A 17,015-nucleotide genomic window follows, 5' to 3' on the forward strand; every position below is an offset into this window, starting at 1 on the left:
GATCTACAATTGATCAAGCATGAGCGCTTGGCTTCCCGCAGGGTCAGACACAGTGGCTCCCCGTAATTACTGTGTTTTGATTTCGCCGGCCGCCACAAAGCTGGGCCGCGGGTACACACAGTGGCTAGCCCGCGGGCGAGTCGGAGCGGAGTGCATCGTCAACAATGAGCGCGAGCGCCGCGCATGCGCAGAGCGGGCCGAGGCCGCGGGCAGGCGTCGGCTGGGAGGCTGTTGGCGCGCCCTCAGTCTGCTGTGCGCGCGCACCCCGGCCTCACCGTCCCATCGGCGCGACCTCCGTCTGACGAGTGCGTCTCCACGCGTCCGCCGGTGACACTTTGCAGGCGCCGAAGCCGCGGAATATGACAGCAGTCGCCTCTTGGTAGCCGCGCCTTACCAGTAGCCACGACAACGTTTTCCGAACGCTAACGCCCCGCTGTCAGGATGACGTCAACCATGGACCTCGAGGAGATCACCAAGCTCGTCGACGGGATCTACAAGGTATGCAATCGCCAGCGAATTCTTTCGTCCTTCTAAACTGGGGCGTCCTAGGTATGTTCAGCCGATCCACCGACTAGGCAACAATTGTTGCAGTTTGCATCGTTGAGACTGAACTGAGGTCATAGGCGCGATGACGCCAGAGTAGTGGCACCGTCGAATTTCATATGTTGCTTAGTAAACAGCGTTCCTTACGATACGGTTGACAGTTGAATCTGATGATCATCAGCACACGTAGATACAATGGAAACTAATCGAATTAGAAGGCAAAGAGGGGCGTGTCTGCTTATTTCTCCGGCTGGGCGACTTGTGACATGACTGTACCATCATCGTCCGCTATACGTGTCAATAGCTACATAGGATTGTGCATAAACAGTGGTTTGATAAAGGCGCAAGACGTTAAAATTACTAAAAGTATGTGACTCGTGTGAATAAGAGTAAAGTGGAAAAAGGTGTTAAAGATGCCCAGTGGATGTGCCAAACGAGACTTTGTCAATACATTCACGAGCTGTACATACTAAAATCAAATCCATTCCCACCTATTCGTAGCATGTTTGTTCTCAGTAGCCTGTGTAATAATCATATGGTTTACGAATTCATCTTTTGCGAACTATACGTCAAACACATTTCTCTTGTTGTTCGAGAAGGCACATGTGGCGACCTATTTGCAGTCTCCTGTACATTCACTGTTACAAGCTTCACTGCCATTATAGAAACTGCTCATTCTCGTTCCTCGGGGTACTGAGCGTGAATTTCGTTCCTCGCTGTGTGAATCGTGCAGCTGAGTGTAGATATGTGATGCTTTTCTTTGTGAAAGATTAACCAGTTCCTGGCAGAGACGACCACACACGCCTTACTTGGCCAGTACTGTAAATATAGAAGTCACCACTGGAGATATTTTAGCACCTAAAAACGGAAACGTGCCGGTAAATTCTTTCCTTATTTCCACTATTTTCCTTTTTTTTTTTGTCACTGTGGTACTATTCATCGATGATCGTTTCATTTACTTTTTAACTGCGTAACAAAGGCACACTTCATTAATCTACTTTATTTCGTGCCACACTAGCGAAGTGGAGTGTGGTAGTTTAATGTATGTGGTCCTCCGATGACACGACTGAACCATCGATTTCACAGTTACTCTAGGTCAGGGACGAACTCTCCGTAATTAGTTACACCTAGAAACACTGAGAAAAAGCCTACCACCTAGACACCTATTCGTAATGGAGAAATGTACCTGATAATTAGTTGAGGAAACTAAATTTCAGTGCTCATTTTTTTTTAATAAGCAGTTGAAGCCATTCCCGCAAACTTCGATTAGAAAGATGACGGCCTTTTCACGTTTATAAAATAATCTTACAAAGTCGCTATGTATAAAACACACGTTCATGCTTTTTGCTGCGCAAGGAGATACAATGTGCTAATGAAACGGAGGTATTACTCATTGAAATACAACGCGCTGATGAAACGGAGCTATTACTCATTCAGCTATATTCAGGTATGTGTTTCGTTTGCCTGTAAAGCAGAAATAATTATCAGAAAATCGTTTCTGCAGGAATTTAAAACTTAGTTACGTAATAATGACGCACCGAAATTTCGTTTCGATTCGCCCAAAATTTGTGCCAGTAACGGTGAAAAAACATCGTCCACGGAAATGGTAATAACTGAAAATATGGCCAGATTGCAGTGGAATATAATCGACGTGGAATACAATCGACTTTAAAGTAATTATAACTTTTCCATCGCCCGCAACCGATACTTTTTGCATGTAGACAAAAAAAAGATAGAATACTTTGCATTGCAGAAAATGTCGTTTCTAACAGTAGTAACTGTCCCATTGATTGAGAAAATGGAATTTTTCCCTGTTTCTCGTGTGTCTGGCATTTCAGTGTTCGATTTGATACTATCAGAGGTCTCCTCACTGACAAATGCTAAACTGAATGGGTGAAACGAAAACAAATGCAACAATTAACCAATTTTGTAAAATAAGTTGTTCGTTTCCGGTTTCTTAAAGCATTCCGATTCTGTGACTTAACAATACACGCTATTAGGGACGCCGTGTACATTGTTATGACGTCAGTTGCTTAGGAATTGTGCCTGATACCCTGAAACCTATGGCAGAGTAGTCTGATCCGTTTTTGAAGAAAACGTTATGCAAAATCGTGAAATACATTTTTTCTGCTCTTGCGCGAGGTACGTAACATTACCGTGGCCAAAATTATTTCAGTCTCCTGGATATTATTTCGGTGGAACCACAAGTAATAATTTTTTGTAACTGTTTCATTCTTGCGTGACATAGATTGTAGTTTGTGTGTGGTACTCTCGTATTGTGAACAAATAAACGTGAACGACAATTTTTGATAATCATGACTATTCAGGGTGTCCCAGGTGGACTGGTTAGTACTCAGGATTACGACAGAAACGATCAATGCGTACCTTAAAAGCTATGAGCATTTCTTCAATGCGGTGAAACAAATCTCTTCTACTGCAAGATCTTTGCTTCCCATATTTTGGCAGGAATTAGTATGGACGAAAACAATAAAAAATTGTAGAGGAAACACAGGCTCTAGAGTGCATACCTAAAGTGCCCATATTCGGTCAAAGATATGTGTGTCACAGTACCGAAGATGGACAAGTGCTTATACCAACAACGTATGCACTTCAGAACCAGCGTTTTTTCTTGCTTCGGTCTGTATTATCGCTTCCAAAAATATGGAAAGCATAGAACCTGACGTAGAAGAGATTTCTTTCACCATATCGAATGATCGTTTCTGTTATATCTCTGAATGTTGACAGTTCCTTATGGGACACACTGCACTACATGCGGTGAACTCTTTCCTAAATCAGTCATTTTTCATTCATGGCTTCCTACCACTCACCTGATCGTTGTTTTCGATTAGGCACTCCACCATCCGATAGTCAGCTCACTCTAGTGAGGTCGACATGTGCGTAATTCGATAACTCTAGTTTGTATTCTCCTAAATGCTTTATATGTTTATGACCCACGATTTTTCGTACTTCTTCCCACTCCACTTACTTTGGATCAAGGGAAAATTATTTGAGTAACTGCCACGTGTTCTAACCTACGTCCTTACAGCTTTTGAGCGAAGTGGAGTGGTAGAATTGTTTTATTGGTTCTCTCAGTTTGTACAACAATGTTTGAAGGAAAGGCCGTCGTGACTTCTCCAGAGACTCTCCGCAGTTGTATAATAAGCAATAAATGTACTGGCTAAAGCTTTAGTTGTGTGGTCTATTCCCATTCGATGACTGATGACGACATCAAACACTGAAGCAGTCTCAAGAATCGTTCTCAGTAGAGCAGTCAATCTGGTGCGAGGATTGCCTGCGTGTGCAGCTCATTTGCGTCTTTCGAAGTCGACTGGAAGCATTGTGTTATCAGAAAAGTGTCGACTGTTTCTATTGAGCTTTTTGAGTAACTGCACGCATTCACTCGATAAGACGTTCTGTTGAATTTAAGGCTGGTCTAAGTAGATACACTCACGTTTCCTTGTCACGTCTCGCTACAATTATCTGAAACCAATGAACACCAACAGACAGTTTAATATATTCACCGTCGGGCATGGACATGGACATCAACATGAATCTTTGTCCGTTTCACGTCATACCATCGCCACACAGACCCACAGCTAACAACAGTGGTTAAATACTGCAATGGGCGATTAGGAAACTGGACAAAAACAAGTCGGCCTAGGAAGCACAAATGACAAACCTATGGCTAGCAGGTCTACCAGAAGTCCCAAAAACATAATTCTATGAACAAGTTCTGCACAAAATTCAAACTTTTGGTGTAAGCTTTAACGTACAACAGAAACAGAAGAATGTAGGACTATTTTCGTAGCAGCAAATAAAATGAAGAAATAGATCTCTAGGCTCGTATGACACTGCAAATGAAAGATACTTTGATTTCTTGAATGTATGTGTGCATTAGTGTTCCATACGAGCCGCTATTCAAAGCTCTCTATAAAATCGAAGAGATGTGAATGAGCGTCACGTCGTCCTTAGATTTTCGTTAGGGAAAGGCCTAATTAGGAAAACAGAACGGCAATATTGTACAGTATTTTTCATAGTTTCTATAAATCACTTTAATGCAACTTGCAGACACTGCTGGTATTGATGTATCACTTGTGGCCATTACGATGTCAATAATGAAGGATGCTAGAATCATATTCTGACGTCTTAGCGAAAACAAGGGAATTTCACCATAAGGGTATGCGAGGGCAATCTTGCACATATTTGACTTTCCAGTTCGCTTCTATATATTTGTCAGTAGTCATGGACTCTGATATCAATGTTTCACTAAACAAGCTCCGTTCTTAGGTGATCAGTCAAACCGCAATATTTAATGGTAAGGAGAAAATGACGTGCTTCGAGAGACATCTGGATGGACTGTCAGTTTCGAGTGTGTGTTTGACGGGGGAAGGAGGGTAGATGTGTGGACGTCTTGTTGGAAGGTGGAGGGGCGGTAAACGTCCAATCAGAAACAAGGTCATTATAGACGGAAGAAAATGGCCGTGACCCTGTTATAGGACTCAACCGGGGATTTGCTTGAATCATGTAGACAGACAGGCAACCAGGGTGTGAATTGTTCTCTTCCGAAATTATCTTAATGGCATCATGTTATTGGCCATTTAACCTTATATGATCGATAACTGTACTTCATAGAGACTATTCAGTTTAAAAAAATAAGTAAATGAATGAATGAACGGATAGATAAATGGAATATAATTGAAGTAACTCCAAATATCGTTTACATAAGACTTCGGTGATGATTTCATATTTGAAAAAATGATTTAAAGATAGAAGTAGTAGAGAAAGCTGTTATGATTTTTCAAGGAAAAACTACATCCAGTAAATGGATAGATGTACTGCAACAGAATGCCGAATGTTGTTTAATTGCCACGATAATGATTTCTTACCTGAAAAATAAATAAATGTAGAAGGAAAAATGGCTCTGAGCACTATGGGACTCAACTGCAGAGGTCATTAGTCCCCTAGAACTTAGAACTAGTTAAACCTAACTAACCTAAGGACATCACAAACATCCATGCCCGAGGCAGGATTCGAACCTGCGACCGTAGCGGTCTTGCGGTTCCAGACTGCAGCGCCTTTAACCGCACGGCCACTTCGGCCGTGTAGAAGGAAAAAGGAGAAGTATAAAAAGATAATAGTGATCGTGCAAGGAAAAGCTACACCCAGTAAACAATCTGGTGGCGTAATACCAATATTACCCTCCTCACTCTACATTCATCAATAACTCCGTTCATTGGGGAACACAGATTATGATCATAACAGCGAACGATCTAGCACTCTTCCGCTGTGTCCTTATATTATTTTGTCCAGAATAAACGAGACTGCTCGTATCACTAAGGGACTATCTGTTGAAGCGTGATAGCCGGCCGTTGTGGCCGTGCGGTTCTAGGCGCTTCAGTCTGGAACCACGTGACCGCTACGGTCGCAGGTTCGAATCCTGCCTCAGGCATACATGTGTGTGCTGGTCTTAGGTTAATTAGGTTTAAGTAGTTCTAAGTTCTAGGCGACTGATGACCACAGATCTTTAAGTCCCATAGTGCTCTGAGCCATTTGAACCATTTGAAGCGTGATAATTTCCGACCTGAAACTATGTCCTTGCGCTCGTACCAGAGTGATTAAAAATGACTCCTCGGAATGAAAGTTCGGCAAGGAGGACTGACACGAAAAAGATGACACGGATGCTGCAAGTTTCTGAACTTCGAAAAAGTGAAATATTTGAGAAAACAGCTGTGGTTACGCTGTTAGCCGATGTGAGATGGCATTATTCAAATGGTTCTAATGGCTCTGAGCACTATGGGACTTAACTTCTGAGGTCATCAGTCCCCTAGAACTTAGAACTACTTAAACCTAACTAACCTAAGGACATCACACACAACCATGCCCGAGGCAGGATTCGAACCTGCGACCGTAGCGGTCGCACGGTTCCAGACTGTAGCGCCTAGAACCCCTCGGCCACACCGGCCGACAGATGGCATTATTGTCAGCACTATGATGTAAGTAAGAGTTAAACCTAAGACACTCTAAATAACCGAATTGCTGCGCTTAGAGAGATTCTGGCATCTAACGATATTAGATTTTTTTTTTTTTGAGTCATCAATCTTCCGATTTGTTTAATATTGTCCCCCATGAATTCCTCTCCTGTGCCAACCTTTTCATCCCAGAGCAGCAGTGGCAACCTACTGCCTCAATTATTTGCTGGCAGTTTTCTACAGTTTTTAACCTATACTTTGAGCTGTTTAGTGATAACAATCACATTAGATCGATCTGTCATTTTATTCATATCTGAAATTTTAAAGACAGATATGTGTTATCAGTTTCCACCGTACCTCTTTTAGAACGCAACAGTCCTAATGAGCACCAATCTACGGTTGTTTGCTGACGATGCCGTGATGTAAGGGAAGTTATCATCGTTGAGTGACTATAGGCAGATACAAGATGACTTAGACAAAAATTTTAAATGGTGTGATGAATGGCAGCTGTCTCTAAATATAGAAAAACGTAAGCTAATGCAAATGAGTAGGAAAACAGTCCCTTAATGTTCGAATACATCATTGGTATTGCGCTACTTGACACAGTAGGTCGATTAAATGTTTAGACGTAGCGTTGGAAATTGACACGAATTAGAGCGAACATGTAATGATTGTAATGGAATGTTCGGCATCGATTTCTGGGGAGACTTTTAGGAAAGAGTGGTTCATCTGCAAGGAAGATCATGTACATAACACTAGTGCGACACATTCTTGTTGTTCAGATAATCAAATGTGTTTGAATTCCTAAGGGACCAAACTGCTTAGGTCATCGGTCCTAGACTTACACACTAACTTATGCTAAGAACAACACACACACACACACGCATGCCCGAGGGAGGACTCGCAATCCGTGACATGGCGCCTCAAACCACGCGGCCACTCCGCGCGGCATACATTCTTGAATAGTGCTCGAATGTTTGGGATCCCCGGCAGATCGCATTAAAGGAAGACATCGAAGCAGTTCAGGCGTCCTGCTAAATTTGTTACCAGTAGGTCCCACCAACACGCCAGTACTACGGAAATGCTGCGCGAACTGCAGTGGGAATCGCTGGAGGGAGTGAAACGCTTTTTCCGAAGAGGGCTGTTGAGACCGCTTTGGGAACCGGCATTTGAAGCTGACTGCAGAACTACACTACAGGCTTTTGTGACCTCTTCGTGACGTATTGCGTCCTGGCCCTTGTCTCCGAATCTTCGACCGACGTTTCTTTCGTGATTATTCTGACGATTCGTCAGGGAAAGCACCTCAGACGCTGACGCGACACAGTACAACAATACAGGGTGAATCTTTGAAAATGGTGGCTCCTCGTGCTGGCGAAACCTCAGAAAAAACTTTAACCGATCCTCAGATCCATAGACGAAAGGCAACCGGCAATTGTCAATGTACTTCACGCTATTTCTTTCCAATGTAGCATTCAGTGTTTGTAAAAGATTTATTGAATCGAGGGAACCATGGGCAATATTTCGAGCAAGTGCTACCAAGGTGCACTCGTATTAATGCAAGCGGATGATAAATAGCATTGTGCGTCCGCAGGGAGAAATAGTGTGAGGTGCACTACAAAGAGGGGGATTAACGGTGGGAATCAAACTGGATTGTACCATTATTGTAGTCATTACTACTTTTAGCTGACAGTAAAGATTTCACACAATATTGTCTGAGAATACAGGGTGATGATAGAGTCGAAATCATATAGAAGGTGGACGATCCTTAAATGTATATTTTCAGATAAGGAGCCAGTAATCAGAAAGGAATATATCTACCAACTCTTCAGTAGGCATTACATATGAGTAACATGTTTGTAAATTGCTTACAGTTCGTAACAAAATAAAAGTCTACGATATCGATGTCGGTCACTTTGCTTCAGAAGATAATACAGATGGGTAAGTTTGAACCACTTGCTTGCAGATATGTATAAAATGTGTGTGTGTGGTGCATCGGCTCTTAATAGCCGCAAAACCTAAGGAGTGTTGAAGTACAGAGAAAAGTTTGCTATGGAAGGCAACGTAGTAGAAACTGGACCGTTCAAACGACAGAGATTAAATATGCCCATCGTTCTTGACAAAGAATTGTTCGAAAAGTACAATTTGAAGAAATGCTGTTGTATTGTCCCGGCGAAGATTCGTCGATAAAAGCTTGTCAACATGCGCTTGAAATGCACTATTCTAGGAGTACACTGTTGCGAAGAAGTAAGTACACCCGCATCATAAACAACGTCCGTTAGCAACGATGCTAAAGTTCAGTTCCGTCAATGTAATGTATTGTTGTGTGTATATTAATCTAGCTGTCTTCACTCTGAACAGCCGGCGGGAGTGGCCGTGCGGTTCTAGGCGCTGCAGTCTGGAACAGAGCGACCGCTACGGTCGCAGGTTCGAATCTTGCCTCGGGCATGGATGTGTGTGTGATGTCCTTATGTTAGTTAGGTTTAATTAGTTCTAAGTTCTAGGCTACTGATGACCTCAGAAGTTAAGTCGCATAGTGCTCAGAGCCATTTGAACTCTGAACAATTGCTTGGGCTAAAATTGTTTGTAAGGCGTAAGTTATGTACACCAGTTAAAAAATCTAGATATTAATTTACTACAGTTAACTCCTTATCTTACGGTGCACTAAAATGTCCCAAGCAGATCCTTAACAATGCAAAGTAGTTCATATCGGTGGTGGCGAGGTAGGTTTTCTAGATGTGCACATCGCGCGAAATCTACAATTTTTATAAGTGTAATGCCACACAACGACCGCTACATTTCTTTTTTTTTGTGGTTTATCGGGAGAAATTACCAGTGCTTGACTCGTTTAATTTGCGTAACTGAGCAGACATGTCATGGATTTCAAATTCCAAACGCCTCGCAGTAATAATTCATGGTGCACGAATTTGTTTATCAGTAACGGGTATAACAGCCTATTTCGAAGTGATTCTTTTTTAGCTGTCGCAGTTGTTCTCCGTGAAGTGAGTAGCGAGAAAGAAAACAATACCGCTCGCGCGCCTTTCCTCGCAACACTTCCGTGTTTCCGCGTTGGGCGGCAGCTGGTGCAAAGGGCAAAAAGTACGGCGGCTCGTTCGAGCTCGACGCAGGAGCAGCGATGCCTAAATTTCTTCCTCGTCGCGAGTAAGGGAAGCGTGAACTTTGAAACAGAGTAACGGCCTCCATATGGCAAAAACTTCAGTCTCCAGGGAAGCCTTGTTCCGTATGAAACAAAATTTTTACCCTCCATGTACCTCAGTGCGACGTATTCAGCCTCTTGTGTTAGGCTTCGCAGTATAAACTGAATGTATCGAGTGATGCGAGATTTACTTGTCTCATTTCCAAAAAAACATTTGGGCTATCGTCACTCTTTCAATTTAAATTTTAAGTTAGTTACATGTGTCATAATCACGATAAAGCTGCGATGTGAATTATCTAGTTCCTGTAACAGCAAATATTATAAAAATATATATGAATGATTACTTGTTGACCATTTAATAACACGAATTTACTTCGGTTCTACACCGCGTATGTTGCATAACAAGAGTTGTCGCAGAGAAAGAAGTTTTAGCCGTTCTGTTTCTTTTTTCCTGTATGTTATTTAGTCTATTTTCTACTACACTGAATATGTAAAGAAAACGTTTGTTGTCTCTAAATTCAGTATACTGCAACGATGTATTTAGGAGTGAAGATAATTTTTTCAGGAAAGGTGTTCTATAGTTTGGAAAGTAGGAAAAAGGTGCTAGAGGAGCTCAACGTCTGAGGATGAATCGTGACTCGGTGGCGAATTGAAGGTGTGAGGATAGTTGGTGAGTTGTGTTTGGATAGCTGAGCCAGCAAGACCAGTGCCTGCAAAAGGCAAAGTTTGAAGTTCGAATCCCAGTCCGACTCACTGTTGTAATCTGCCAAAAAATATTAAACCAGTGTACAACCTAACGGAGAGTGAAAGATTTGTTCTAGAATAACTTTCGTTTAAATTTACGTATTGTGACTGTCCAAAACGGTTGAGGCTTTTGTGGCCACTTCGTGACCAACTGCCTCTGGACACGTGTCTCCGAATCTTCGATCGCCGTTTCTTTCGTGATGCACCCGGTGTTTCGCCAGGGAAAGTATTTCAGACGTCGGCGTGACGAGGTACAGCAGTGGAGGATGAATCTTCTTTGAGACTGATAGCGCCTCGTGCTGACGAAACTTCAGTAAAATCTTTAAACGAATGCTAGCCGAAAATCCTCAGACTGAAGACAACAGGCAATTGCAGATGTATTTACTATCGTCACTTTATCTTTGACCCTAAAGATGGAAGAGACCTTTAATTTACCGATATCGATGTCGACGAATTTGGCATTTATTAATTTGGTCAAAGTAGATGGTAGTATTCACTGTATCTGCTTCTGCTTCTATGCTAGAAACTGAAAAATTTAACTTGAGATATTAAGAGGTTGAGTTAGACCCACGCCTTGCCTCAGCTTCAGCACAGATTAAATATGTCACACTATTAACTATAACAGAGAGAAAAACATTACAATCAACAAGTTTTTCAATAATAATACGCCCAACATGACTGAGCATTTAGTTACCGCATCAAAGCGGGCAATGAGCTACTATTAAAAAAAGAAGATATTTTAAACAACAAGTAGTAAAACTAACTCTGAGTAGCAAAGCCGGCAGAAATAATACTGATAAATTACAAACGGGGCTCGAATCCTATACGCGCGAATATACGTAACATGAGCTGATAGAAACCTCTAGCAAAGTACATAGCTTCATTTTAAACTGAGACCCTGAAGCTAGTTTCATAAAAGAATGTATAAATAGAACTTCAACGAGAACGTGCACATCGCTTCAAACCAGACAGGAAAACTAAACTTGCATCTATGCTGAGTACACAATAGATTACTAGAACAACTAGTATAATATTTGATGTGTTGGTGAATGTGCCAACACCTTGTAGATAGAGGAGGCCGAAAATGCACGCTATCTAACGCAGACGGTCGTGAATTCTGGAACAGGATAAGTAGTGAATTCTAATAAGAAAAGTAGGCAGCTCCTCTAATACTTAACTTTTATTCCTTCCTTTGTATACATCGTTCTTGATGAGACATCTGGAGATTGTGGCGATACAAAGTGCGACTCTTTAGATACAAGCTATCTAAGGCTAATGGCGCCTTGCTAGGTCGTAGACATGAACTTAGCTGAAGGCTATTCTGTCTCTCGGCAAATGAGAGCAAAGGCTTCGTCCGTATAGTCGCTAGCAACGTCGTCGTACAACTGGGGCGAGTTCTCGTACGTCTCTCGAGACCTGCCGTGTGGTGGCGCTCGGTCTGCGATCACACAGTGGCGACACGCGGGTCCGACATGTACTAATGGACCGCGGCCGATTTAAGCTACCACCTAGCAAGTGTGGTGTCTGGCAGTGACACCACAATATTCATAAATTTCTAATCAGCCTCATACCTGATACACAGAAATAACAGTGACGTAACGAATTTTACCTATGTTAGGTAGCGCATCCGGAAAACTCTTGAAATACACTGAAGTACCGAAGAAACTGGTATAGGCATGCGTATTCAAATATAGAGACATGTAAACAGGCAGAATATGGCGCTGCTGTCGACAACGCCAATATAAGACAACAATTGTCTGGTGTAGTTGTTAGCTCGGGTATTGCTTCTACAGTGGCAGGTTTAAGTCAGTTTGAACGTGGTGTCGCAGCTGGCGCACGAGCGATGTGACACAGCATTTCCGGGGTAGCGATAATGTGAGGTTTTCCCGTACGACCAGTTCACGAGTGTACTGTGAACATCAGGAATTCGGTAAAACAGCAAATCTCCGTCATCGCTGCGACCGGAAAAAAATCCTTCAAGAACGGGACCAATGACGACTGAAAAGAATCGTTCAACGAGACAGAAGTGCAATCCTACTGCAAATTGCTGCAGATTTCAATGTTGGGCCATCAACGAGTTTCAGTGTGCGCACCATTCGACAAAACATCTTCGATATGAGCTTTAGGAGCCGAACGCCCACTCGTTCACCCCTGATGACTGCACGACACAGATCCTTACGCCTCTCCTGGGCCCGTCAACATCGACATTGGACTGTTGATGAATGGAAACATGTTCACTGGTCGTACGAGCAGCACTTCAAATTGTCATCAGGTTACCTTCCATTCGGAAAATGGGTGCAGTCAGCGACTGTTATGTGGCTTTAAATTATAGAGTGCAGCAATCAGTCGTCCTTTTTTAGATTTTGTTATGCAAATCCAGATTTCGGCTAGTGGCTAGCTATTCTCAGTGCTTTATTTTCTATTTTCTATTTTTTGTAATTCAAAGAAATGTGACTGACGACCGAACAACAGGGATTTACATGCATCGAGAATAGAAAATAGTGCACTGAGAATGGCTAGCCACTAGCCGAAATCTGGATTTGCGTAATAAAATCTACAAAAGGACAACTGATCGCTGCACTCTATAATTTATACTTCAAATTGTATCGAGCGGATGGACGTGTACGGCTATGGAGACGACCTCATGAATCCATGGACCCTGAGCCGGCCGCGGTGGTCTAGCGGTTCAGGCGCTCAGTCCGGAACCGCGGGACTGCTACGGTCGCAGGTTCGAATCCTGCCTCGGGCATGGATGTGTGATGTCCTTAGGTTAGTTAGGTTTGAGTAGTTCTAAGTTCTAGGGGACTGATGACCACAGATGTTAAGTCCCATAGTGCTCAGAGCCATTTGAACCATTGAACCATGGACCCTGCATGTCAACAGTGGATTTTTCAAGCTGGTGGAGACTTTGTAATGGTGTGGGGCGTGTGCATTTGGAGTGATACGGGACCCGTGATACGACTAGATACGACTCTGACAGATCACACGTACGTAAGCATCCTGTCTGATCACATGCATCCATTCATGTCCATTGTGCATTCCGACGGACTAGGGCAATTCCAGCAGGACAATGCGACACCTCACACGTCCAGAATTGTTACAGAGTGGCTTCAAGGACACTGTTCTGAGTTTAAACACTTCAGCTGCCCATCAAACGCCCTAGCCGTGAATGTTATTGAGCATATTTAGAATGTCTTGCAATGTGCTATTCAGAAGAGGTCACCAACCCCTCGTACTTGGCCGGCCGCGGTAACCGAGCGGTTCTAGGCGCTACAGTCTGGGACCGCGCGACCGCTACGGTCGCAGGTTCGAATCCTGCCTCGGGCATGGATGTGTGTGATGTCCTTAGGTTAGTTAGGTTTAAGTAGTTCTAAGTTCTAGGGGACTGATGACCTCAGAAGGTAAGTCCCATAGTGCTCCCATTTTTTTAACCTCTCGTACTCATGCGGATTCATGGACAGGGCTGGAGGAATCACGGTGTCAGTTTTCTCCTGCACATATTCAGACATTGGTCGAGTCCATTCCACGTCGTGTAGCGGTATTATACGTGCTCGGAGGGGCCCTGCACGATTTTAGACAGGTGTACCAATTTCTCTGGCTCTTCAGTGTAAACCCGGGGCTACTCAAACCTAAAGCACATAGTATAAAGAACCCTACGGCAGAGATGATACCTTACAATAGCAGTTCATACAGTCTAAAAATTAAGATGTTCACCAAACAAGTCCTTATGGCTTTGACATTTCACATTGCGCGTGATTTCTGTTGATAGCAAATAGCAAAAAATGGTTCAAATGGCTCTGAGCACTATGGGACTTAACATCTGTGGTCATCAGTCCCCTAGAACTTAGAACTACTTAAACCTAACTTACCTAAGGACATCACACACATCCATGCCCGAGGCAGGATTCGAACCTGCGACCGTAGCGGTCACGCGGTTCCAGACTGAAGCGCCTGGAACCGCACGGCCACACCGGCCGGCAGCAAATAGCAGACGCAGTACGAAGCCCATATTCCACCGAACCCGATTAATGTGTTTCTCACGGACGTAAAATGGCAGATTAGCAACACAAACTCTAGCTCAAACTGGTATTCAGTTCTGGTAGTTGCCTGTAGCGTCCTTCTCCCACGTAACTTGCTGTTGGATGGCCATCCTACGGTTATCTGTGATCAACACTGAGAGGGAACACATTCGTGCTGCCGCTAAGTTGGCGCGACAGCGCCGGCCGACTGTCGGGACGCGAAAGAGGCGGTTGCTTAGTTACGGCCAAAGAGGTTATGACGCACTTTCGGTTTCATAACCGACTATCAAAGTACCGCAACAGTACTCTTGTACGAAAAGGAATCAGATGGTGACTGTTTGTCGAGTTAGCTTCCGTCTACACGAGCGCTGAGTTTCGCGACAGTCTTGTCACCGACTTGCTCACCAGACGGGAGGAATCTCGAACTTCCCCGCGACATGGTCATAGAGCGAAGCTCACGTCAGCTGTACGAGTTTAGGGGAAGAAACCGGTCGTGCTTACCTTGATGGACGCTAGCCAGCATTATTCGGACGCGGATAAGGAAACCCGTTTAATGCCTAGATCAGGTTGGCACAGCGGAACTGCGAATCTCCTATTCACGAATACGGATCCTCTCTTTTATCCACTGTGCTACTTCAGTTAATGGCTACGCTAATTCAGTTGCCTGCGTTTCGTAGACCTCAAATCAATATAGTTTATCTGGAGGTAATAATATTGATCGTATTGAGCTCCACATCTGATACTAATGTTAACGATTAATTAGGTTCACAACAGCTGTACTGATACGATTTTATTGTGCCTCGAGTAGTTTCGTTCAACATCATTAGGCTGCCGAGGTATGCCAATATCATGACGTAAGGGGTCTATTTATGTTATGTAACTCTGTAAGAAAATATGCAGATAACAGCTGGCGTTCTGTAGAATGTTTGTATGGCCATCATTTCCCCATTTTTCCTCTAATGGTGAGTAACATTGTAAGTAGGCTGTTTTTATATTGGTAACGCCAAGTAGCGCTCTGTATGAAAATCACTGGCTGTGCTGTCTGCAGTCTCTGTCTGGTTTGCATTGTTGAAAAATTCTCTATTGTAGTGGGCAGCTGGATGTTAACAGCGCGTAGCGTTGCGCAGTTGGAGGTGAGCCGCCAGCAGTGGTGGATATGGGGAGAGAGATGGCGGAATTTTGAGAGCGGACGATCTGGACGTGTGTCCATCAGAAAGAGTAAATTTGTAATATTGGATATATATATATATATATATATATATATATATATATATATATGACTTTTGAACACTATTAAGGTAAATACATTGCTTGTTCTTTATCAAAATCTTTCATTTGCTAAATATGCCTATCAATAGTTAGTGACTTCAGTAGCTATAATCTTTTATTTAGATGGCAGTAGTGGCGCTCTCTGTATTGCAGTAGTTTGAGTAACGAATATTTTTGTGAGGTAAGTCATTCATGAAAGGTATAGGTTATTGTTAGTCAGGGCCATTCTTTTGTAGGGATTTTTGAAAGTCAGATTCCGTTGCGCTAAAAATATTGTGTGTCAGTTTAAGCAGAGTCATTTATAATTTTTCTGAGGGGACGTTTCCGTCTTATACTCGTATCATGAATTGTGCACAACTCGGTAATCTGACGACGTTCTGACGAACCCAACCGGCCGTGGTACAATAAATGTTTATCAGTAGAGCTGTGGTGGTTGGAATTAATCGTTAACATTATCATTTGAAGGTCATTTACGTCATATATCTCATTCCTTACAAAATATAACTGTCACCTTGACGACGGGCTAAGTAGAAACAGCAGCTGGACAACGATTGCGAATTTGATGTAACCACAAGGAAACCAAATCAGAAACAGATGAGGTATCCAACCTACTACTCGTGCGCACTTATCTCATAGCTTAAAAATTGTCAGCCTTGTGCTAACAACGCATTGGATGCAACTGGGAGGTCAAGGAAGACTCATTCGTATTATTGAGTGTTACAGCTTATCAAAGCTTCTGTTCAACTAGTACTCCGAAGAGCTTTGGAGAAGGGACAATGGGGTGAAACTAAATATCGGCAGAGAAATGAATGTGCAAGTGGAATTCCATTGCTAAGGTTCGTAGAGAAAACAGCCCTTCTAGCAACGCGTAAGAGAGACTTAAAAGGAACTGACGGTACAATTAGCACAAAGTGTGTCTTTAGGATGAACAAAGCAAAGACGAAAGTGACGACGAATTCAGAAAGGAAGGTAATGACTTTCTTATCATTAAAACTGGAAACGCCACAGTTGTCCTGTCAAGGAAGTAAAGTCACACGGATGGCCCAAGTATTTCTGGAAATGTTCCTCTGGAGCGTAGCCCTATATGGAACTGAAAGAAGGGCTCTTAGAAAAATGGAGAAGAAAATACTGTCAATTCGTTTGATACTATCGAAAAATGTTAATAACTGAGTTTACAGTTGCTGTACAATATGAAGACGAGCCTGAAGGAATATGTGAAGAATGATTTCTATAAAAAATCCTTACCGGAAGAAGGGAGACATTAGTGCGTGCTCTGCTACAGCGTGTAAGAGTAGTTTGTATGCTCAGGAAGGAATA

At 43.0% G+C, this 17,015-nt stretch overlaps 1 protein-coding gene across 1 annotated transcript in view; it reads left to right on the forward strand.

Moving 5' to 3' along the window:
* Positions 1-258: 258 nt before the first annotated feature.
* LOC126234227 (brain-specific angiogenesis inhibitor 1-associated protein 2-like) overlaps positions 259-17,015 on the forward strand; it is a 597,394-nt gene continuing 580,637 nt past the window's right edge. Inside the window, exon 1 of the mRNA XM_049942916.1 lies at positions 259-498. Coding sequence (XP_049798873.1) covers positions 442-498 — 57 coding nt within the window. The 5' untranslated portion in view covers positions 259-441. The remainder of the gene's footprint in view (positions 499-17,015) is intronic.

The sequence above is a fragment of the Schistocerca nitens genome, chromosome 2 (genome assembly GCF_023898315.1).
Source record: "Schistocerca nitens isolate TAMUIC-IGC-003100 chromosome 2, iqSchNite1.1, whole genome shotgun sequence".
NCBI classification, from domain to species: domain Eukaryota; kingdom Metazoa; phylum Arthropoda; class Insecta; order Orthoptera; family Acrididae; genus Schistocerca; species Schistocerca nitens.